This window comes from Panthera leo, chromosome D1, assembly GCF_018350215.1.
Source record: "Panthera leo isolate Ple1 chromosome D1, P.leo_Ple1_pat1.1, whole genome shotgun sequence".
NCBI classification, from domain to species: Eukaryota; Metazoa; Chordata; class Mammalia; order Carnivora; family Felidae; genus Panthera; species Panthera leo.
In genome coordinates, this window is record NC_056688.1 from 11870727 (window position 1) to 11894064 (window position 23338).

The window sequence follows — 23338 nt, forward strand, 5'->3', positions numbered from 1 at the left end:
GGCCAGGGATACTGCTCTGCTCAACATGCAACAATACACAGGATGGCCCTGTTCAACAAAGAATTATCTGGTCCCAAACGTCAGTAGCCCAAACATCAGAAACACTATTCTCTGGGAAAGCAACAGAGAGTAAACAAACTAAAAAAGTCAACTAAAAGGTAGACTGGAAGGCGGGAAGGGCTATGGATGAAAAGTTGAGCCAGGCCAGGATGCCAGGACGACGATGGAGGAGGTGAGAAGCGGTCGGATTTACTGAAGATCCTTTGGGAGGCAGGAGAGGAAGCAAGGAGCCAGACAGAGATGAAGCTTTGAGCCTGAGCAGCTGGAAGGATAACTAAGTGGTCCTTCCCAGCGGTCTCTTTATATCCATTCTTAACTGCCCCCTCTGCTCCCCTGCCAATCTCCTCCTTTCTCCACACGGCAGCCAGGACAATCTTTAACTAGAAACTCGGTGCCTCCAGTCCCCTTCTCTGTTCACTCCCAAGGTTCCCAAATGCCTGGTGGGCGCCCACCCTGATCCAAAAGGTTTACGACGACATGACCCTTCTAGTTCCTCTTGCTTCTCCTTCAACCCTACTCACCTCCACCCGCCGGCCACAGTGTACCTGACACACCTCCTCAACACACCAGGCTCTGGCCTCTCTCCCCTAACCACCCTCCACTCCTGTCTGACTCTATTCCTCCTGAAGGCCTCTGTGTAGAGGCCATCTCCTCCAGGAAGTCTTCCTGGACACCCTCTGCTGGGTGAGAGGTCTTCTCTGGGCTTTCACACCACCCTGAAAACACATTTATTTTAAAACCAAGACAAAAATGCCTACCATCAGGACATACATTCACTGTGGTTCTGAACATTCTGGCCAGTTCTTACAATAAGACAATAAAAGGGGAGCTTGGGTGTTTCAGTCCATTAAGCACCCAACTCCTGATCTTGGCTCAGGTCATGATCTCACGGTTCAGGAGTTCAAGCCCTGCATCAGGTTCCAGACAGCAAGTGCAGAGCCTGCTTGAGATTCTCTGTCTCCCCCTCTCTCTCTGCCCCTCTCCTGCTCACACTCTCTCTCTCAAAAAGAAATACATGTTTTTTAAATAAATAAACTCATGCAACTGAATAAAAAAAAAAAAAAACAGGCCAATGTTAAAAACAGGCCAAGAATCTGAATAGACATTTCTCCAAAGAATATCTACAAATGGCCAATAAGCACATGAAAGGATGCCCAACACCATTAGCCATTAAGGAAATGCAAATCAAAACTACAATGTGCTATCACCCCGCACCCACCAGGACGGCTGGTATCATAAACAGACAAAACAGGAAAATAACAAGTGCTGATGAGGATTTGGAGAAATCGGAGCCCTTGTGTGTTAGCTGGAGAGGACACAAAATGGTGCAGCTGCAGTAGAAGTTTGAAGGAAGTGACTCTGGCAGCCCTTCAAAAAGTTAAACATACAAAGCTTTAGGACATTGGACTGAGCAAGGATTTCTTAGGCCACCAAAAGCACAGGGAACAAAAACAAAAATTGGCAAATGGGACAAAAGCAAACTTAAAAAAATTTTTTTGTGCATGAAAGGCTACAATCAATAGAGTAAATGGGGCACTTGGGTGCCTCAGTGGATTAGGTGTCTGACTTCGGCTCAGGTCATGATCTTGCAGTTCGAGGGTTTGGGCCCAGCATCGGGCTCTGTGCTGACAGTACGGAGCCTGCTTAGGAACTTCTGTCCCCCTCTCTCTCTGCCTCTCTCTCCTCCCCCACGTGCGTGCGCACGCTCTTTCCTTCTCTCCCTCAAAAATAAACATAAAAAAAAAAGATGTAAATAGAATAAAAAAGCAACTACTGAATGGGAGAAAATATTTACCAATCACATATTTGATAGAAGGGTTAATATCTAGGGGCGCCTGGGTGGCCCAGTCAGTTAAGCGTCTGACTCTTGGTTTTGGCTCAGGGTCACTGTCTGGGGTTTCATGAGTTCGAGCCTCACGTCGGGTTCCGTGCTGGTGGCATGGAGCCTGCTTGGAATTCTCTCTCTCTGCCCCACCCCCACTTGCACTGTCTCTCAAATAAATAAAGGGTTAATATCTAGAACATATAAAAAACTCCTACAACTCAAACCAAAATAACCCAGTTTGAAAACAGGTGAAGGACCTGAATGGATGTATCTCCAAAGATGACATACAAAGGCCCAACAAGCACATGAAAAGATGTTCAGCATCACTAATTATCAAATAAAATGCAAACCGAAACCACACTAAGGTCTCACCTCAAACTCATCAGGATGACAAGTAAAACAAACAAACAAACAAACAGGAAATAACAAGTGCTGGTGAAGATGTTGTGAAATTGGAAGGCTTGGTGAGACTGTAAAATGGTGCAGCAACTGCTATGGAAAACAGGATAGAGGTTCCTCAAAACAAATAAAAATGGAGCCACCACACGAGCCAGCAATCTCACTGCTGGATATACATGCCAAAAGGACCGAAAGCAGGGTATCGAAGAGATAGCTGCACATCCACGTTCACAGAAGCACTATTCACAACAGCCAAGCAGTGAAAGCAACTCAAATATCCACCGACGAATAAATGGGTAAAGAAAATGCAGTGTATACATACAACAGAGTGTTATTCAGCCTTAAACAGGAAGGAAATTCTAACATAGGCTACAATGTGAACCTTGAAGGAATCATGTGAAGAGAAGTAAGCTAGCCACTGCATGATTCCACTTGAACGAGGTACTCAGAATAGTCAGAATCATAGACAGAAAGGAGAACAGTGGTTGCCAGGAGCTGAAGGGAGGAGGGAATAGGGAGTTATTGTTCAGTGCGTAGAGTTCAGTTTTGCAAGATGAAGAAGTTCTGGAGATCTGCTTCACAATGCTATGAATACATTTAATACTACCAAACCGTATATTTAAAAATGGTTAAGATGGTAGGGGTGCCTGGGTGGCTTAGTCACTTCAGCGTCTGACTTCAGTTCAGGTCATGATCTCCTGGTTTGTGGATTTGAGCCCCATGTTGGGCTCTGCACTGACAGCTCAGAACCTGGAGCCTGCTTCCGATTCTGTGTCTCCCTCTCTCTCTGCCCCTCCCCCACTCACACTCTGCCTCTCTCTCAAAAATAAACATTAAAAAATTTTTTTAAATGTGGGAATGCAAACTGGTACAGCCTCTCTGGAAAACAGGATGGAGGTTCCTCAAAAAACTAAAAATAGAACTACCCTACGACCCAGCAACTGCACTACTAGGTATTTATCCATGGGATACGGGTGTGCTGTTTCGAAGGGACACATGCACCCCCATGTTTATAGCAGCACCATCAACAATAGCCAAAGTACGGAAAAAGCCCAAATGTCCATCGATGGATGAATGGATAAAGAAGATGTGGTATATATACATACAATGGTGTATTACTCGGCAATCAAAAAGAAGGAAATGTTGCCATTTGCGACTACGTAGATGGAACTAGAGGGTATTCTGCTAAGTGAAATTAGTCAGAGAAAGACAAAAATCATATGACTTCACTCATATGAACACTTTGTTTCAGATAAACATAAGGGAAGAAAAGCAAAACTAATATAAAGACAGGGAGGGGGACAAAACATAAGAGACCCATAAATATGGAGAACAAACTGAGGGCTACTGAAGGGGTTCTGGGAGGGTGATGGGCTAAATGGGTAAGAGGCACTAAGGAATCTACTCCTGAAATCATTGTTGCACTAGATGCTAACTAATTTGGATGTCAATTTTAAAAAAATAAAATAAATTAAATAAATAAATGTTTTAATGGTTAAGATGGCAAATTTTATGTTATGTGTTCTTGACCACAACTAAAAAAAAAAAAAGACTTCCAACTAATAAATTATGAAGTATTGATAGAATATTACCATTTCGAAGTCTCCAATAAAGTAAAGCATCTCAGCAATAATCACCAATGAGTGCAGAAGACACTAGGTCGGGGATTTTATAATAAATAACTCAAGCGGATAATCTTCTGAACACACTAACAATTCTAACAACACAAAAAGAGGGCGATCAGATGTTGCTTGCTTCTTCAACATGACAGAACAGAAGATACATTATACACACAATACTACCTGTGACACGGTCGTGCCAGTTAAGCACCTAAGTCTACGGGAAAGACAAGGGACAAAAAACCCATTCAAAGATACTGCAAGATTTGATTTCTTTGGACCTTAAACCGCAAGTAAAAAAGAGAGAGGGGAATTATAAAGAGTATCTTAAAAGACATTTCAAACATATCTAAGGTTTTAATGCCATCTGTATCATTATTTTTGCAAACCAACTGCAAGCGTATTGTTAATGAGATGATTAAGGAAATTTCTACACTGGTCTTTGGGTGACATTAAAGAATTATTAATTTTTAATGTGTGATAATGTTGCAGCTAAGAAAACAGTCCTCTTTTAGAAAAATTAAAACAAGGAAGTTGACACAGAATTGTTACATGACCCAGTAATTCCATTCGTAGGAATGAATTAAAAACAGATCCTCAAAAGAAACAGAATGGGAAACATGAAAATCCAATATAACAGAGAGCTGATAATGCAGACCAGTGGGTAAGTAAAGTCTTTTTTTTAATGTTTATTTATTTTTGACAGAGAGAGAGAAAGAGAGAGAGAGAGAGAGAGAGAGAGAGAGAGAGCAAGCATGAGTGGGAAGGGGCAGAGAAAGAGGGAGACACAGAGTCCAAAGCAGGATCCAGGCTCTGAGCTGTCAGCACAGAGTCCAACGCAGGGCTCGAACTCATGGACTGCGAGATCATGACCTGAGCTGAAGTTGGATACTCAACCGACTGAGTCACCCAGGTGGCCCTAGTAGTCTTTTTAATAAAAGGTACCAGGACAATTGAGTAGCTGTATGGGGCCCAGTGAGTGCCAAGGAATCTAAAACTGTAACCTTACCTTATGCCTTGCCTCCTCCCCGCAAATCCACTTCAGATGGATTAAAGAATGTGAAAAGCAAAACTTTACAATTCTCATATCCTAGGACTGCAGAGTATAAAAGGAGTTCTTAAACAAAAAGCACAAACCACAGGAAAAGACTGACAAATGCAACCACAATAAAATTAAGGTATTTAGCTCACACCATAGGGTAAAAACCCAAGTCACCAACAGGGAAAAGATGTCTGTAATACAAATCCAAAAAAAGTGGGTTAATATCAAATATATATAAAGTCAATATCAGTAAGATATATATCAAGCCTAAGGCTATTATCAATAAGAGAGTATCAGGAATCAATAAGAAAAAAAGCAAACAAATAGAAAAATTGAGGCAGAAAACCCAAAGAGAAATTTCACTCACAGGAAAACGTGAGTGGTCAAAAGGACAAAGTTGCTCAATCTCCTTACCAATGTAAAAAAACGCTCACTGAAAACAAGATATTTTGTAACAAAAATACGGGCAATAATTTTATAATATAACCAGTTTGAGAGCAACGGGTATCCCCAAATCCTGTTAGTGGGAGTTTAATAAATAGGTAAAAAACCTTCTGGAAAATATCATTACCTATAAAGTTGAAGATGAGAGTACCTTACTACTACCAATGACATTCCTGGGTATATGCTAACTACAGAAATTTTGCATACATGCACAAGAAACATGAATCAAACAGCTCACAGCAACCTTGTTTATAATAGCAAAAAAAAGAAAAAAAAAAAAAAAGGAAACAACTCCAGGTCAATAAACAAATATATCACTTTCGGTCTATTCAGACTATGAAAGACTACATACCAGTGAAACTAAAGGAACTGCAGTTATAACCTTCAATATGAACGAGTTTCAAAAAGAAAAATCTTAACTGAAAAGAGTCACTAGTACACTGACATATACAAGAATATTCACAGCAGCACTGTTCACAGTAACTCAAAACCGCAAAAGGCCCAAATATTCATTAACACCATCTGCCCCAGCTGATGGCTCCCTCCTCCAGGAAGCCTTCTTGGCTTCCAGGGTCCCATTTTCCCAGCTCTCCTGGTATTCCTCCAACCTCCCTGGACACTGTCCACCTGCTCCAGCCTCTGAGCACTGGGAGGGTCCATGGCTTAGTCACTGAACCCGTTCCTTTTTGCACACCCCCAACCCCTCGGGAAGCTCGTCCAGTATCCCAACTTCACGGACCATTCACAGGCTCAAGTTTTCTCTCTCTGTAGCCGGATCGCTCCCCTGAGCCGCACGCACACTTGGGTCCCCCCACTGCCTTTCAGACACTGCACTTGATGTCTAGCAGGTGCCTCAAACTCAGCACCGCCCGACGATCTCTTCACCTGCCACCCAGTCTCTGTAGCGGTAGTTACTCCAGCATTTCCGCAGCTCGGGAACAAAACCTGGAGCCCCTTCAAGTCCTCTCTCTCTCTTTCACACACCCCTTATCTCCGCTGTAAGCAAGTCCCCCTCGGCAGGGGCTCCTCACCCCTCCGCCACCACCTCCTGGCCCACACCGCCAGAACCCGCAAAGCCTCGTGACTGCCCTGGGCTCCCTGCTCCGATCCACGCTTACTACCTCACCCCACAGCTCTGTTCTCAACAGAACCATCAGAATGACCTTCAGAAAACGGAAATCAGTTGAGGTCACGCCTCTGCTCCAAACTGTCCCAACGGCTAGCCTCTAGCTAGCGGAAAAGCCAAGCGCGCAAAGGCTCAGCATGATCCGCCTCCTGGTCCATCTACCACCTCACCTCTCACTGCCCGCCGCACTCACGAAGCTTCCGCTCTGGCCTCGAGCAACTGATGTACATCCCTGTCTTAAGGCCTCGTTGACCTGCTCCCTCACCTCCTTTTCACTATCTTTAGTCTTAGCCCATTTAAAATCAAATCCCCAGTGCTCCTTTTTCCATTTCTTTTTTTTTTTAACTTTATTTATTTTGAGAGAGAGGGAGGGAGGGAAAGAAAAAAAGACAGCAGGGTAGGGGCAGAGAGAAGGAGACAGAGAATCTCAAGCAGGCTCCGTACTGACAGCACAGAGCCCGAGGTGGGGCTCGAACTCACAACCTGTGAGATCATGACCTGGGCCGGAATCAGGAGTCAGACACTCAACTGACTGAGCTACCCAGGCACCCTTCCTTTCTCCATTTCTTTCATTCCATCCTTCACTTTTCCCTACAGTGGTTACCACGTTCTGATATGCCACATAATTTACTTACTGACTTGTGGGTTTCCCCCACAAGAAAACAAGCTGCATGAAGGCAGGGATTCTCGTTCTTCTGCTCATCTCCAGTACCTAAAAGAGTGCTTGGCACATAGTAGGTGCCCATTCAGTAAGTGCAGAATGAATGAATGAATGAATGAATGAATCCATGGAATTGCTCAGAATTGTGCCTGGCACACAGTGATGGTTCAATAATTAGCAATTATTAGCATTATTCCCGCAGCGTTGATGTGACTGGTGGGCAACTCATGTACACTCATCTCTTACGTTCTGCTAGTTCAGAGCAGGACGGAGACAGGATACACCTACTTGCTAATACTTCTTTGCTAGCAGCTCTCGCCTCTGCTTCAGATGGTTCCGTAGCAACAGTGTCTTGCCCGGGCTCTTTAACTCTTTCTTCAGTGAGGAGGCTGACCGCCTGGGTGATGTCACCATTACTGGCCTAATGAAAGGGAAAACACGGACATTTCAAAAGTAAAGCATCACAGCATTTAAAATAAATAGTGAGTGAGTTTTTTTGGTTTAACTCCTGACTACCGTGGTGACATTCTGAGTAATTCAAGGCATAAGGTAGAAAGGAGAAGAGAGTATGGCGGAGGACAGCAAGGGTACTACGCTCAAAGCTTGTATCAAATGGTTGGCTCCAGGAAGGGAGCTGCCATGTTCTGACTTCCCACAACACGCAGAGAAGAATGAAATCTTGCTGGAGATTTGTTCTCACTGCTCTGGAAGTTACTGCTCCTGATTTGACAGGCTAGCAAAGGCATGATGTATCAAAAGGGGCTGACAGTTAAAACAGACATTCTAAAAGAAGTCAGCCTCTACAATAAGAATGTTAGGCAGTTACCATATTCGATAGTGGTGACCATACTTCTGTCTGTTTTTAACTTTTTATTAGGAAAACTTTCTAACATACACAACAGTAGAGGGAATGTATAATTGAACCCTATGCACCCGTCACTCAGCTACAACAATTATCAAGTCATGGTCTATCTTGTTTTGCCTAACCTCTCCCAGACACTGTGAAGCAAATCCTAAGCTTTTCTTTTTAATTTTTTTCAACATTTATTTATTTTGAGAGAGAGCACACGTGAGACACAGTGAGAGAGCATGGGGGAAGGGCAGACAGAGGGGGAGAGAATCCCAAGAAGGCTCTGCGCTCGAGTCCGATGCAGGACTAGAACTCACAAACCACGACATCATGACCTGAGCCGAAATCAAGAGTTGGATGCTTAATTGACTGAGCCATCCAGGCGCCCGACAAATCCTAAGCATCTTATCAATACATCAGAATGTATCTTTTCAAAAATATAACCCACAATGCTATTAGCACACCTTAACAGTAACAAGTGTTTTGGGGTGCCTGGGTGGCTCAGTAGGTTAAGCATTCGACTTTGGCTCATGTCATGATCTTGCGATTTGTGAGTTTGAGTCCCATGTTGGGCTCTGTGCTGACAGCTCAAAGCCTGGAGCCTGCTTCGGATTCTGTGTCTCCCTCTCTCTCTCTCACCCACTTACTCTCTTTCTCTCTCTCAAGATTAAATAAACATTTAAAAAAATTTTTTTTAAATAGTAACAAGTGTTTTAATATCATATAACCAGTTCAAACTTACCTGACTCAACGATTTTTGAGTTTGTTTGAGTCACGATCCATATAAAGGCTATAAAACGCAATTGGCAGATGCGTTTCTTAAATCTCTTTTGCTCTGTATGGTTCTTCCCAGTTAAGTCTCCCCCATCCTCAACATCCCCCCACCCTTATAATTCACATAGAGAAGATACTGGGTGATCTGACCCGTAGAGCTTCCGTCCCTGTATGCACTTTCGTTTTGACATAAAAATAGCTTGACTTGACATAACCATGATATGGACAACTATTTTAAAGCCTGTTGACTAACAGCGGTCTTGAAACTAACCTTCAGAGCTTCATGAAGAAAGGAAGGGTCCTGAATGCCTGTGATTTCTCTTAGTTGGTTTAACAGCATTTGGCAGCTCTGTATTTGAGAAACAAACAAAAAAAAAGCCAGAGACAGGTCAGTCAGAAAGTAAACCTGGATACATTTCAAGAATTTAAGTACAAGCATCTTGGATAATCAGGCTTGAGACTTGCATATTTTAGTTTAAGGAACTGACAAACTCCAAGCAACACAGTATTGACTGTCAGACACATTCTAAAATGCCAAATTTATTTCTCTTGTAAAAGGTTAATCATGAAAAATGCTTTTGGCACTGGTGGGAAATAATATTAGTAAACAGTGAAACTATTAACAGTAAAACTATTAAGTACGTACAATATTTAAATGGAGTAGTTAGCCCTCGTAGTAGCTAAAGTGCCTGAGGTTTTTCTTTCTGTGAGTAATACATAACTGGGTCATATAAGGAGTCCAGGGAATTTGCATGGATGTGAAGATGTGCTATTTTAAGCCACACTGCACATGCCATTTTTATGTGTCATTTTTCACTGACAATAAATTTCCAATCGCGTAATTAACAAATGATACCACCAACGTCATGATTTAAAACTTCAGATTTGATTGCTTACAAAGCAGAGACAGAACCAACATTTTCTGAATTGTAAATAAAATTCCAGAGGGAATAAACTGTGGAAGCCTTTGTCTTCATTAATCAGAATCATGGAAAAACCTATCTTGTTAACTCCCAGCTACCACAAGATCAGTTTCTAACTCCTTTACAGCCTTCAAGTCTTCATTGGAACACTTTACCCTGTTTTGCACAAAGACAAAAGTTAACACAAAACACCTATTTTTCACAAGCAAGCTCGCTCTAAAGAACTGGCTCGCCCAATTCTTCTAGATAGATTACTGAAAACGAAATAGTTCAAATTTAATTCAGCGAAAAGAAATCAAATTTATACCATGCCTAAGGTTGTTTTGATATTAAGCCCCAATTCAATATCTGATGCTCCCCATCAACTATCTTTCAGTTAGTAATATGTCTCCAAGAGGCAGTCTACACTCACTGTCAGCTGTAACAGAAATAGTATCCTATGTTTTTCAACAGCTGAGGGCCCAACGCAACACTTAAATATCACACAACTAGAAATAACTAACTGAAACAGACTTGCACAAGTGCTCAGAAAAGCATCAACAGTCTTTCTGCTCTGGTCATGGGCCACAGTCATAGGATAGAAATGGAACCCGATGCTGCTGAGACCAGCACTCTTGGAGGCTATGAGTCTTGTCAAAGGTAGTCACTGCCTGTATACTGGGACAGTGCTATCAGACTAAAAGGGTCTGGATTTAGCCTTGGCAAATGCTAGCATAGGGCTTTTAGAAAAATAAAGTGTTAAAAAGTTTTTTTCCCCAAACTAATTCTTTTTTTTCTTTAATAATTTTTTTAAGTTTATTTATTTTGAGAGAGACAGTGGGGGAGGGGCAGAGAGACAGAAGGAGAGAGAGGATCCCAAGCAGGCTCTGCACTGCCAGCAGGGCCCGATGTGAGGCTCGATCTTGCAAACTGGGAGATCGTGACCTGAGCCGAAATTGAGAGTTGGACACTCAACCAAGTGAGCCACCAAGGCACCCCTCAAAATAATTCTAATTCCATTTTATTTTATGTGTAAAAGTGTGTGAATCTATACATCTCAATCATACACAATTTTCTAAGAAATCAAAATCAATATGCCTCAAAAAGGGTGGAATAATACAGAACTTCATCAAGTTATGACGGAGTTACATGCCAGTAAAGCTATCGTTAGTTGAAAATATCATGAAGTAGAAAATGCAGTTAATAGACCTAACCTCCCCAACATCACAGCTTAGCCTAAGCCTACCTCAGATGTGCTCAGAACACTTACATGGGCCTACAGTGGGGAAAAAAAATCATCCAACACAAAACCTATTTTCTTTTTTTTTTCTTTTTTTTTTTTTTCATTTTAACGTTTATTTATTTTTGAGACAGAGAGAGACAGAGCATGAATGTGGGGAGGGTCAGAGAGAGAGGGAGACACAGAATCGGAAGCAGGCTCCAGGCTACAAGCCGTCAGCACAGAGCCTGATGCGGGGCTCGAACTCATGAACCACGAGTTCATGACCTGAGCCGAAGTCGGACACTTAACCGACTGAGCCGCCCAGGCGCCCCAAAACCTATTTTATAATAAAGCGATGAATATCTCACGCAGTGTATTGAATGCTGTACAGAAAGTGAAAACCAGAATGGTTGTAAATGTATCGGTTGTTGACCCCCCAAGGTAGCGCAGCTGACTGCCCCTGGGCCAGCATCACCAGAGAGGAGCATATCGCATAGTGCCAGCTTGAGGAAAAGATCGAAATTCCAAATTCAAGGTATGGTTCCTACCGGATGCATGCCACACTTACACCAATGTAAAGTTGAACCCTCATACGTCTGTAATTGGGAGGGGGAAACGAGTGGCGGTTATCCCTAAACTGGAATTAACAAGGTAGCAATGGGATTGATAATCACATCTTCACCTCCAATCACCCTGTGTACCAACTGACACTTTGGATTCCCAGAAAATCATGCCAGTCAGAAATAGTAGTTAACGTACGCTGCTGACTGTCAGAAAGGCAATGCTATACATGCTCCGTATGTATTAACTAATTTCAGTTTCACCCTCCTAAGAAAGCTGTGACAGGTATTATGCCGCTGTGACAGAGAACAAGCACAGGGAGGTCCCTGCACCAACACAAGGTTACTAGTAGGAAGGGCTGCTGTGAGATCTGACCCCGGGCTGCCCTGCCACGGGAGTCTGCACCCTACGCCAGGCTGTATCTGAGAAGACAAGGGCAACAGGCAAGAATACCTATTTCAGGGGTGCCTGGGTGGCTCAGTTGGTTGAGCATCCGACTTGGGCTCAGGTCATGATCTCACTGTTCACAGGTTCAAGCCCCGTGTCAGGCCCTGTGCTGACAGCTCAGAGCCTGGAGCCTGCTTCCGATTCTGTGTCTCCCTCTCTCTCTGCCCCTCCCCTGCTTGTGCTCTCTCTCTCTCTCTCTCTCTCTCTCTCAAAAATGAATAAACATTAAAAAAAAAAAAAAGAATACGTATTTAATGCAAACCAATGCAGATAACGAATTCTTGTATTTTGACCTTAGTCTTGCATCTTTGGGAGTTTTCTATCACTATTTTGCCTGCCTTACAAAACCACACCTTTGACTACTTAGACAATCAGTTCTAAAACAGGAAAGTACTGTGTCAGAGGTAAACACTACTTTTGACTGAATCTGAACAGCACACTTACTTTATGCACCACAAAGGAGAAAAAACAGTTGCCACTTAAACCAGGACACAATGCCTTCATGACAGTCCCAGGAGACACGTGAATTGGTCACGCCAGCTTCCTGCAGCCCTAAAATTTCTTATTTATTTCGAGAAATACAGCCATTTCCCCCGCTTCCCCAGGTGCATTGCCTGGCATGGGACAAGCAATTCTTTTGCATGTTTCTCAGCAACAAAACTTAATATACCTAGGGTGGCTTCCTTTCTTAGGTCCCATAAAACACTCGATTGTACCTTTGCAAGAAAATTTGAAACTGCGATCATCCCTCCAGGGACAAATATTTTGCCTCCCATAAAATCATCTGCTGTTCTGTTTCTATGCCTTTCTTCATCCAGTTTTCTTTTTTCATTTAAATGCCAAATCACAGTGTGATCTTTTAATTTTTTTAATGTTTATTTATTTTGGAGAGACAGACAGAGACAGAGCACGAAAAGAGGAGGGGCAGAGAGACAGGGAGACACAGAATCCGAAGCAGGCTCCAGGCTCTGAGCTGTCAGCACGGAGCCCGATGTGGGGCTCAAACCTGTGAACCGTGAGATCATGACCAGAGCCAAAGTTGGACACTTAACCAACTGAGCCACACAGGTGCCCCACACTGTGATCTTTTAAACTGAAAAGTTAACTAACTAAACTAAAAATTCAACTAACCAACAGCACATACACTCAACCGCCAGGACAGTAGGAACAGCTCTGACCAAGCACAAACGTGTGATGATAGTCTAAGTACCTCCTACCTGCTACTTGCAGACAGACAATGTAAGGAACATCTCAACTTCAGAGATCTCAGAATGCCAAATAAATGTGAATCAGTGAAATATGGTAGTCAAGTATTAAATAATTCACCAATCGTCATATTTAGCCATGGATTAAAGCCCCACTCCCCTTTCTCCACTTTGTAAGATAAGCAGTGGACACTAATACATCTAGAATAACACACTCACGAAAGGAAAATAAACTCTGAGTCCCCCCTTTTTAAAAGCTACTGGTCGGTTAAGCGTCTGACTCTGGATTTCAGCTCAGGTCATGATCTCAGGGTTGGTGAGTTCAAGCCCCGGGTCAGGCTCTGTGCTGTCAGTGCAGAAAAAAGTTTCTGGACACAGATGACAACTATGTAAAATCATTTTGTACAACTCCAGGAACAATACACTACATGTTACTTCAAATCCAAACTCCTGATTTTGTTTCTCAAAGGCCGTTATCTGCTTCTACCTTTAACCTGCCCATCATTTTCTCCTACTCAGTCCTTACCTCACAAATGCATCCTCTCTCATGCCTTCTAGTGTTAAACTTCTGTTATCTCCAGGAATGCCCAATTCCATAGTCCAGGGCTATATTCATCCCGTTTTTTTTTTTTTAAGTTTATTTATTTTTGAGAGAGAAAAAGGAAGAATGAGCATGGGAGGGGCAGAGAGAGGGGGAGAGAGAGAGAATCCCAAGCAGGCTCCATGCGGTCAGCACTGATCCCAACGCAGGGCTCAATCCCATGAACCACGAGATCATGGCTTGAGCCAAAGCTGGATGCTTAACCAACTGAGCTACCTGGGCGCCCCAAGGGATAGATTCATCTCACTTCCTCCTTAAAGTCATTCCCAAGAACTCTGGTCCACACTATTCTCTACCTTTCGAATCCCCCATATTGCGGGAACAAATGAGCTTGTGAATGAAAGGGACTAAACGGTCTTTACCCGGTATTTCTCATCATGTGGTTCTCTAACTGTTTTCAAGGGGAAATTCCTGCCTCCATAAAGGCAAGAATCATACAACATAATACCTAATTTGAACCATGCAAAGGACTGTGCTGGTAACAGTTGGGACTATCATGTCAACATCTTCTTTGTGCCCAGAACCTTAGGTGCCTCACACACACGTCATCCTTGTAACAACCCTAAAAGGTAGGAATCGTTATCTTCGTTGTGCAGATTAGGAAACTACGGTTTACAAAATCCATTTTGTCATCAAATGTCTTGAATTAAAAAGGCCAATCAGAGATAACTATTAGGAACCTGAATAACAAATTTTACAAGGATTAAGCCGTGCTCCTGACATACACAAATAACGGCTATATGACTCAGTCTCGGGACTGTTTAGCTAAACCTATGTAATTAGTTAAACAAAGCCCAAATCCTAGGAAGTGTGCTACGTTTCAGGTATTAGTTTAACAGTAACAGACACACTACGCTCATTAGGATCCTACTGTATTAGTAACTCCCAGCTTTTCCGGGCACTCCTCAAGAAGCTGATTTAAATATTAACTTCACCATAACTACGAGGCAATATACACAGCCCACACCCAACGGGAGACAAGACAAAGCCTGTGCTCCAGTCATAATGAAGTCAAATAACTGGCAAGAGCCAACAGGTTTGCATTTCCTTAGCTAAATCCACATTGTTTTCATTAAACAAAAAGTACTCTCTTTTCTTGCCCAGAGGCAGTGAAGAAAGACAGGGACACACAAATCTCTAGAAAGAAGAAACTCAAGCTTTCTGACCTCGGCCACTCAGTGATTTTGGTGCAATCCAGTCCACTTCTCAGAAGTGATGTTTTCTTAAAGCAAAGACAATAATTCATCCCACAATAAGCGATGAAAAGGACTATTCACATAATAAACCCTAACACCTCTAATCCTACTGCAGCTAAATTTGAACTCTCTTTGATCAGATGAGGCAAATTTGTGAAATTAATACTTAAGAGTTTTATCTTTAAAACACCCACTTTAGGAGCACCTGGGTGGCTCAGTCATTTGGGCGTGTGACTTCGGCTCAGGTCACTATCTCACTGTCTGTGGAGTTCAAGCCCCGCGTCTGGCTCTGTGCTGACAGCTCAGAGCCTGGAGCCTGCTTGGGAATCTGTGTCTCCCTCTCTCTCTGCCCCTCCCCTGTCCACGCTCTGTCTCTCTCTGTCTCTCAAAAATAAATATTCGGAAAATTTTTTTTGTTTTAATAAAATAAAACATGCAGTTTAGCATGGTGATGAGGAGCTTTCTAAATTATTCCATTCCTTCATACAGGAATGTTATTGTCATTCAGACATACACGTTTCCTAATCTCAATTGTCTATTCTTCCAAAGACATTTCTAAATTTGAAGCTAAGTGAATAACTGATAAATGTTCTCTTACTCCAAAAAACTACCAAAGTTCTTTGTAAGTATGCCTAATGAAGTCCTCTCCAAAATTAAAGACCTGCTTTTCCAATTTTAAAATGTAACTTAAGGGGCACCTGCGTGGCTCAGTCCAACTCTTGATTTGAGCTCAGGTCATGATCACAGGGTTCTGGAGTTCAAGACCTACACGGGGCTCTGCCTGGGTGGTTCAGAGCTTGCTTGGGATTCTCTCTCTCCCTCTCTCTACCCCTCCCCCACTCGCACTGTGTCTGTCTCCCTCTCTCTCTCTGAAAATAAATAGACTTTAAAATTTTTTTTTACATTTATTTATTTTTGAGAGACAAAGTGAGACAAAGCGAGAGTGGAGGAGGGACAGAGAGGGAGACACAGAATCTGACGCAGACTCCAGGCTCTGAGCTATCGGCACAGAGCCCGATGTGAGGCTTGAACCCACAAACCATGAGATCATGACCTGAGCTGGAGTCAGATGTTCAACCGACTGAGCCACCCAGGTGCCCCTCAAAATAAATAAACCTTAAAAATAAAAATAAATAAAATGAAACTTAAGTACCCAAGGAAAGCAAAAGTATAGCTGTAGGAATCAAAGAAAATATTTAGAGCAACTCCAGAAATCCAGTCTGGACATCAGGGTCTTAGATGCATCCAGAGTCGGCCACTGACCCTCCATATTCCACAAAACAAGGACCTGGCCACAAAAGCCCTGGTGCCTTCTCAGTTCTTCCAGCAACAAGTCCACGTTTATTCCAGCAACCCCTATTTACTCATAACATGTCATGAGGATAAGACTTTCTATCCTTTTTAGTGAACAAAACTAAACTCCCTGAAAGGGGCTACTTCACAACTTACTTCAATGACGCATCAAGTAGGTACGTGATGAAAAGGACGGTTTCAGTTCATCCACTGGCCCATGGCTTTTAAAAAGCATTAAAAGCTTTTAAAATGTAGCCACTCTCGTGTGGCACAGAGGGGGGTTTAAACTCGAATTAAAAACCAGGAAGGAACTAACCATTATTCACTTTTCAATTTTTTTCACCTCTTTTTTTTCAAATGCGCAGAGAAATTCCAACAGTAGAAAAGGATACACAGCGAAAAGGAATTTCTCCCTTCTTTCCATCTCAGTCCCATTTCCCAGGAGTAACCACCATTATCTTTCCAGATAATGGTATCTTTCCAGAAATGGCCAATGCACATGAATATATGTTTTCAACTGGATGTCACGTCCTGCAACTTTCTTCTTTCATACTGTAGAACACATTAAGACAAGGCTTTTTCATTTCTTTGAATACGTGCCCCAATCAAGTACAAGAAATGAGGCCGGGAAACTGTTCCAATAAGGACATACAGAATGCATCTTCCCAAATTAAAGAAAATGCCATATTTAGTAATATATTGCTAAGGTCAATGGGGGAAACCAGGAAGGTAAGGGCAAAGATAGAAGAAATCAAATCCACATGCTTCCAGTTTTAGAAATCTAACAGTGAAATTCGAAGTTATTATTAGGAGGGACTCTGTGTGCAGTTTCTATTTGCGATAAGCAACGGGGACTTGAGAGGTGGTGTGGGACTGGATTAGGAAAGGTTCTCAATGTCAGCATGAGGTTGGACTTGATCTGATGAACAATGGAAAACAGGTCCCTTGGCAGGGAAAAAATAGGAAGGAAAATAAAGGTGCTTTAAGGAGGGTAATCTAGCACAGGTGAACAGCTATTTCAAGGCGAAATGAGACTACGGAAAGAAAGCTACCGATAAAAACAGGTGTGACTGGACAGGGAGGATGCAGGTAGGAGAACGGAGAAGGTGGGATACACAGTGAACAGCTCAAAGAATGGAGAAACGGAGTTTAGTCAAATATTTGAAACTGGACGCCTGAGAGAATCCCGCTGACCATTACAGAAAAGGAGACTAGTGAGAAACCCAACCAATGTAATATACCACACTGACAGAACAAGGGGGAGAAAACACACGGTTCTCTTGACTGATGTTGAAAAAGCATTTGACAAAATTCATCACCTCTTCATGATAAAAACAATCAGAAAACTAGGAATGGAAGGGAATTCCCTCAACATGATAAAAAGGGCCTTTATTAAAAAGCAAAAACAAAAACTCACAGCTAATATCATACTCAGTAGTCAAAGACTAGAAAGCCATCCCAAAATCAGGAATAAGACAAGGATGCCCACTTTCACCACTGCTATTCAACATCATTTTGAAAGTTCTGGCCAGAGCAATTAGGCAAGTAAAAGAAAAGGCATCCAAACTGGAAAGGATCTGCCTCTGTTCACAGATGACAGGATACATAAAACCCCAAAGGAGCTACATCTGCTTGTTTGCTGACTTACAATTCAGCAAAGTTGCTACAAGATCAACACGCAAAAATCAACTGTTTCTGTAGAGCAGCAATGAACAATATGAAAAAGAAATTAAAAAAACAATTCCAGGGGCACCTGGGTGGCTCAGTCCGTTGAGGGTCTGACTTCAGCTCAGGTCATGATCTCGCGGTTCGTTGAGTTCAAGCCCTGTGTCGGGCTCGCTGCTGTCAGCCCACTTGCTTCAGATCCTCTGTTCCCTTGCTCTCTGCCCCTCCCCCGCTTGCACTCCTCCAAAAATAAATAAATAAACGCACACATATATATTTTAATCCCATTTATAATATCCAAAAAAGTAAAATACCTAGGAACAAATTTAGCCAAACAGGTGATAGACTTGTACTCTGAAAAGTATAAAACATTGTAAAAAAAAAAAAAGAAGAAAGTTAAAGAAAACGTAAATGAATGGAAAGATATTCAGGTTGATGCATTGTAAGACTGGATTAGTCATGGTTCTCCAGAGAAAGAAACAAACAACAGGGCGTGTGCGTGCGTGCACGCGCGCGCGTGTGTGTGTGTGTGTGTAAATGAACACTGCTTTCCTAGTTTCCTGTTGGGGAGATGGGTGGGTGAGAAGTAATTTATTATAAGGAATTGGCGCTTGCAATCATGGAGGCTGATAAGTCCCCAGATCTTCAGTTGGCAAGTTGCACATCCAGAAGAGCTGGAGATGTAGTTCCAGTCTCAGGTGGAAAGCCAGAGAACCAGGAGAGCTGACAATGTAAGTTCCAGTCTGAGGGCAGGAGACCAAAGGCCCAGCTGAACAGTCAGGTAGGTGACCTTCCCTCTTCCTCAGCCTTATTTGTTCTATCCAGGTTTTCAATTGATTGGATGAGGCCCACAGACACCAGGGAGAGCAATCTGCTTTACTCCCTCTACAACTCAAATGTTAATCTTATTCAGAAGCACCCTCACAGACATACAATTGACCAAATGTCTGGGCACCTCATTCTCCAGGCAGGCTGACATACAAAATAAACCATCTCAAAAGACTTCATATTGTTAAGATGGCAATATTATGCAAAGTGACCTGCAAATTCAATGCAATCTCTGTCCAAATTCCAACGGCCATTTTTGCAGAAACAGAAAAGTGGAGCCTCAAATTCATAAGGAATTTCAATGGGCCCTGAAGAGCCAAAACAATATTGAAAAAACCAAACAAAACAAAGTTGGAGGACTCACACTTCTGGACTTCAAAAGCTATTAAAAAGCTACAGGAATCATGCCAGTGTAATATGGCAAAGGACTGACATACAGATCAGTGAATTAGACTTGGGAATTTAGACTTGGGAATAGACTTGGGAATTGACCATACATCTATGGTCAATTAATCTCTGACAAAGGTGCCAAGACCATTCGATGGGGAATAATTAGTCTCTTCAAAAACTGATGCTGTCACAAGTACACATTCGCATGCAAAAGAATCAAGTTGGACCCCTACCTCCACCATAAACTAACTCAAAATGGATAAGTAACCTAAATATGAGCGCTAAAATGACAAAACTCTTAAAATATAGAAGTAAATCTTCATGATCTTGGATTTGGCAATGGATTAGATACGGCACCAAAAGCATAAGCAACAACAACAAAAAAAAAGGAGGTAAACAAGACTTCACCAAAATTAAAAACTTTTGTGCATCAAAAAACATTATCAAGAAAATGAAATGACAACCTCCAGGAGGAGAGAAAACATTTCCAAATCATAAATCTGGTAAAAGTCTAGTATCCAGATATATTACAACTCTTATAATTCAAACAACCAAACACAAACAAATGCAATTCGAAAAATGGGCAAAGGACTTGAACAGACATTTCTCCAAAGAAACTACATAAATGGCCAATAAGCACATGAAAAGAGGGTCAACAGTAGCCATCAGGAAAATGCAAATCAAAATTATAATGAGTTACCACTTCACACACATGAGGATGGCTCTTATACAACAAAACAAAGGAAAAACGGAAAATAAATGTTTGGAGAGGATGGAGGTGGAGAAATTAAAACCCTTGTGCACTGCTGGGGGTGGAGGGACATAAAATGTCGCACCTGCTATGGAAAACGGTTTGGCAGTTCCCCAAAAGACTCAAGACAGAATTGCCATATGACCCAGCAATTCTACTTGGAGGAATATATCTAAAAGAATCAGAAACAGGTACTCAAAAATGTTTGCACATGAATGTTCACAGTAGCTCTATTCATAAAAGCCAAAAGGGAGATACAACTCAATTGTCCACCAATGGAAAAATGGATAAAATGTAGTAGATTCACAGAGTGGAATACTACCCAGTCATTAAAATGAATGAAGCACAGATAGATACAAGCTACAATGTGGCTGAAACATGAGAATGTTATACTAAGTAAAAGAAGCCAGACACAAAAGGTTCCATATTGTAGGATTCCATTTATATGGAATATCCAAAATAAGTAAATGGAGAGACAGAAAGCAGATCCGTGTTGCCAGGGGCCCGAGCGAAGGAAGGACTAGGGAGTAACTGCTTAGTGGATACGGGTTTTCTCTTGTGGTTTTCAAAATGTTTTTAGAACTACACGAAGGTGGTGGCTGCACAATATTCGTGAATACATATACTAAAGGTCACTGATTTTGGCTCAGGTCATGCTCTCACAGTTGTGAGATCAAGCCCCGCGTCGGAGTCTGCCCTGAACATGGAGCCTGCTTAGGACTCTCTCCATCTCTCTCCTTCTGTCCCTTCTCGCACTTGTGCATATGCGTGCGTTCTCTCTCTCAAAATAAATTTAAAAGAGTTAATTTTATATTATGTGAATTTCACCTCAATTGAATAAAATCAAGAAAGATTTGTGCTCACACATATACACACACAAAAAAGAAAAAGGACAGCAGGAAAGTAGTAACTTGGACAAGAGTACTAGAGAAAGCAAATATTATTTTCGGATGATTCAAGTTTAAAATGACCATCAGCAGGTGCCTGGGTGGCTCAGTGAGTTAAGCGTCTGACTTCAACTCAGGTCATGATCTCATAGTTTGTGAGTTCGAGGCTCACACCGGGCTCTCTACTGTCAGCAGAGTCTGCTTTAGATCCTCTCTGCCCCTCCCCTGCTTGTTCTGTCTCTCTCTCAAAATAAATAAATAAAATGACTACCAAGCTATCATGTGGCATGCTGCCAGCACCTACTGACGCAGATCTTTAATTGAGCTTTGAATGTCTGGTATTTTGACCTCCCTTTTTATGTAGAAAGCCTAGACAGTGGGAATAGTGCTACACGGTCCAGATTCCACCACATAGTAGCCTCTGGGTAAATCTCAACTTCCCAGGCCATCAATTTCCACATCTGGAAAAAAACGTACCATGAGCTTTGATGGCACTGATGTGACCACCAAATGAAGTAATGCGTACAGGATGTGTTAGTACAACGAGAAAACGAAGAAGAAAACAGAAATGGAAAATATTGTGGCCTACCTGCCCAATGAAACTCATCCAGAGGTTGGGAGAAACGATCTATGCTTTGGTTTTGGTTTGATCGCTTTGCACCGCTTTGCAAATTCTACTTCCTCCTCACACTGAATTTTACTTCGTAAGGTTGCTCTATGGGTTCGATGAGAATACGCCCTAACGTACTTCATACATTACCAAGTGGTAGTTGAAAAGTTTGGTTTGAGAAAGGCATGTGTTCCAGGCAGAAAGCTGGATGGCTTGAGGTCCCAACTCTGCCACTTAGAATTTAATCCCGGGTAAGCCACATTTCCCATCTGCAGCATGGAGCCAAACAGGCTTTGGTTTAAAATCTCATATTGGGCCTTTCTAAGCTACATTAAGATCTGAGTATGACTGTCCTCTCCTGTAATAAGACATAATAATCATACCTTGCAGAGTATGTACAAAAAAGTGCTCAGGGCCGAAAATGGCATAAGGCAGATGCTATTATGACAAGCATATATTCCCATGCCTCATGCACCTGTGGCGAAAGTGGCTATGCAGCAAACGGTCATAGCCAAGGATGCTGATATGCAAGAATTGTTGAACTAGCATTTGCAAATAGGGGAGTAGAAGTCATTTGCAAGTCAGGATTACAAATGCAGATCTGGAAGAAGTTCATAAAAGGAAAGTAACGACCAAGAAAGCTAACAGGTTAGCCCCTAAAAGAGAAGAAAGAGAAGAAGAACCAGAGTGATACAGGTCCAAAATGTTCAAGAGAGAGTGTTCCGGAAGTAAAGCAGCTGGAGCACTGAGGGTACGAACCAGTCACTGAACTGAAGCCTGAGGTCAGGGTTCTGACTTAGACAATGAGATCAATAGTAAATTAACTCTTGAGACCGGTTACTGTATTTGGGGTTTGTTGTTTTTTTGTTTTTTAAATTTTTTTAATGTTTATTTATTTTTGAGAGAGAGAGAGAGAAAATGAGAATGAGTGGGGGAGGGGCAGAGAGAGAGGGAGACACAGAATCCAAAGCAGGCTCTAGGCTCTGAGCTGTCCTGTCTGCACAGAGCCTGATGCAGGGCTTGAACTCACGAACCATGAGATCATGCCCATGAGATCATACCTGAGCCGAAGTCGGACACTCAACTGACTGAGCCACCCAGGCGCCCCGGCCCATTACTGCATTTGTAAGATGAAGAAGGCTGTACGTATTACATAAATTCAAACATCTTTTCTAGGCCTCATTTTCCTAAGAAAGTTGTAAAACGATGTAGCCAGTTCGGAAGTGGGGGTAAACTACAATACTTTAGTCTGTGATAAGACTGTGGCAAATGATTCAAAAAATACACACTGGAAGTTTTTAGGAAAAAAGAAAAAAAAAAACCCCAGAAATGATAATAAGTAGCAATAAAGATAATTGCCAAAATAAATAGCAACCAAAAAGTGGCAATGAGGAATCATCACACATAAAAGCATGAGAAGGGGATTCGAGCTGGTACTTGAATAACCAAAGCAGAATGGCAAAAAGAATTACTTCTGTAAAGCCACGGATTTCACGAAAAGGTGGTTAGTCACCGGTCACCTGCGAGCGATCCATTTCATTCCCAAGCGACAAACAGTAAAAGCCTCCTATCGCTTCCTATCTGGGTTCTCGCTGCTGCTCTGGTGCAGGCTGGGAACCAATTTGCCTTGGTCTGGGGGCTGTGCCTCCAACTGCCAAGAGCTAGTCTTGCCCACAGGGTCAGGCGGGGGAGCGTTTTCCAAGTTTTCCACAGTGAATTGGAATTACAAATGTAATTGAGAAAATGCTCTAGAGAAGAAACAGGTGGATTTAGAAACTCGGTTCAAAAAGTAAACAAAAGGAAGGTGCTGAACAAGGCAAACACTGGACAGGGCAGAAGGCAATTCTGTTGCTATTTTGTTGGAGGACTGGGGACACCTGTACATAACTGAATGGACAATGGGAATTCTGGAGCATCTGGGTGGCTCAGTCGGTTAAGTGTCCAACTTGTGCTTTCGGCTCAGGTCATGATCTCATGGCT

At 42.3% G+C, this 23338-nt stretch overlaps 1 protein-coding gene across 15 annotated transcripts in view; it reads right to left on the minus strand.

Annotated features, from left to right (window-relative positions):
• USP28 (ubiquitin specific peptidase 28) overlaps positions 1 to 23338 on the minus strand; it is a 65287-nt gene that overhangs the window by 36654 nt on the left and 5295 nt on the right. For 11 of the 15 annotated variants that reach the window (XM_042903968.1, XM_042903971.1, XM_042903967.1 and 8 more), the window contains exons 2-3: positions 9072 to 9149; positions 7462 to 7597 (exon numbers count right to left, since the gene is read on the minus strand). In XM_042903968.1, the coding sequence (XP_042759902.1) occupies positions 7462 to 7597; positions 9072 to 9149 (214 nt within the window). The remainder of the gene's footprint in view (positions 1 to 7461; positions 7598 to 9071; positions 9150 to 23338) is intronic. The other 4 variants (XM_042903966.1, XM_042903964.1, XM_042903975.1 and 1 more) reach the window with 1 other exon arrangement.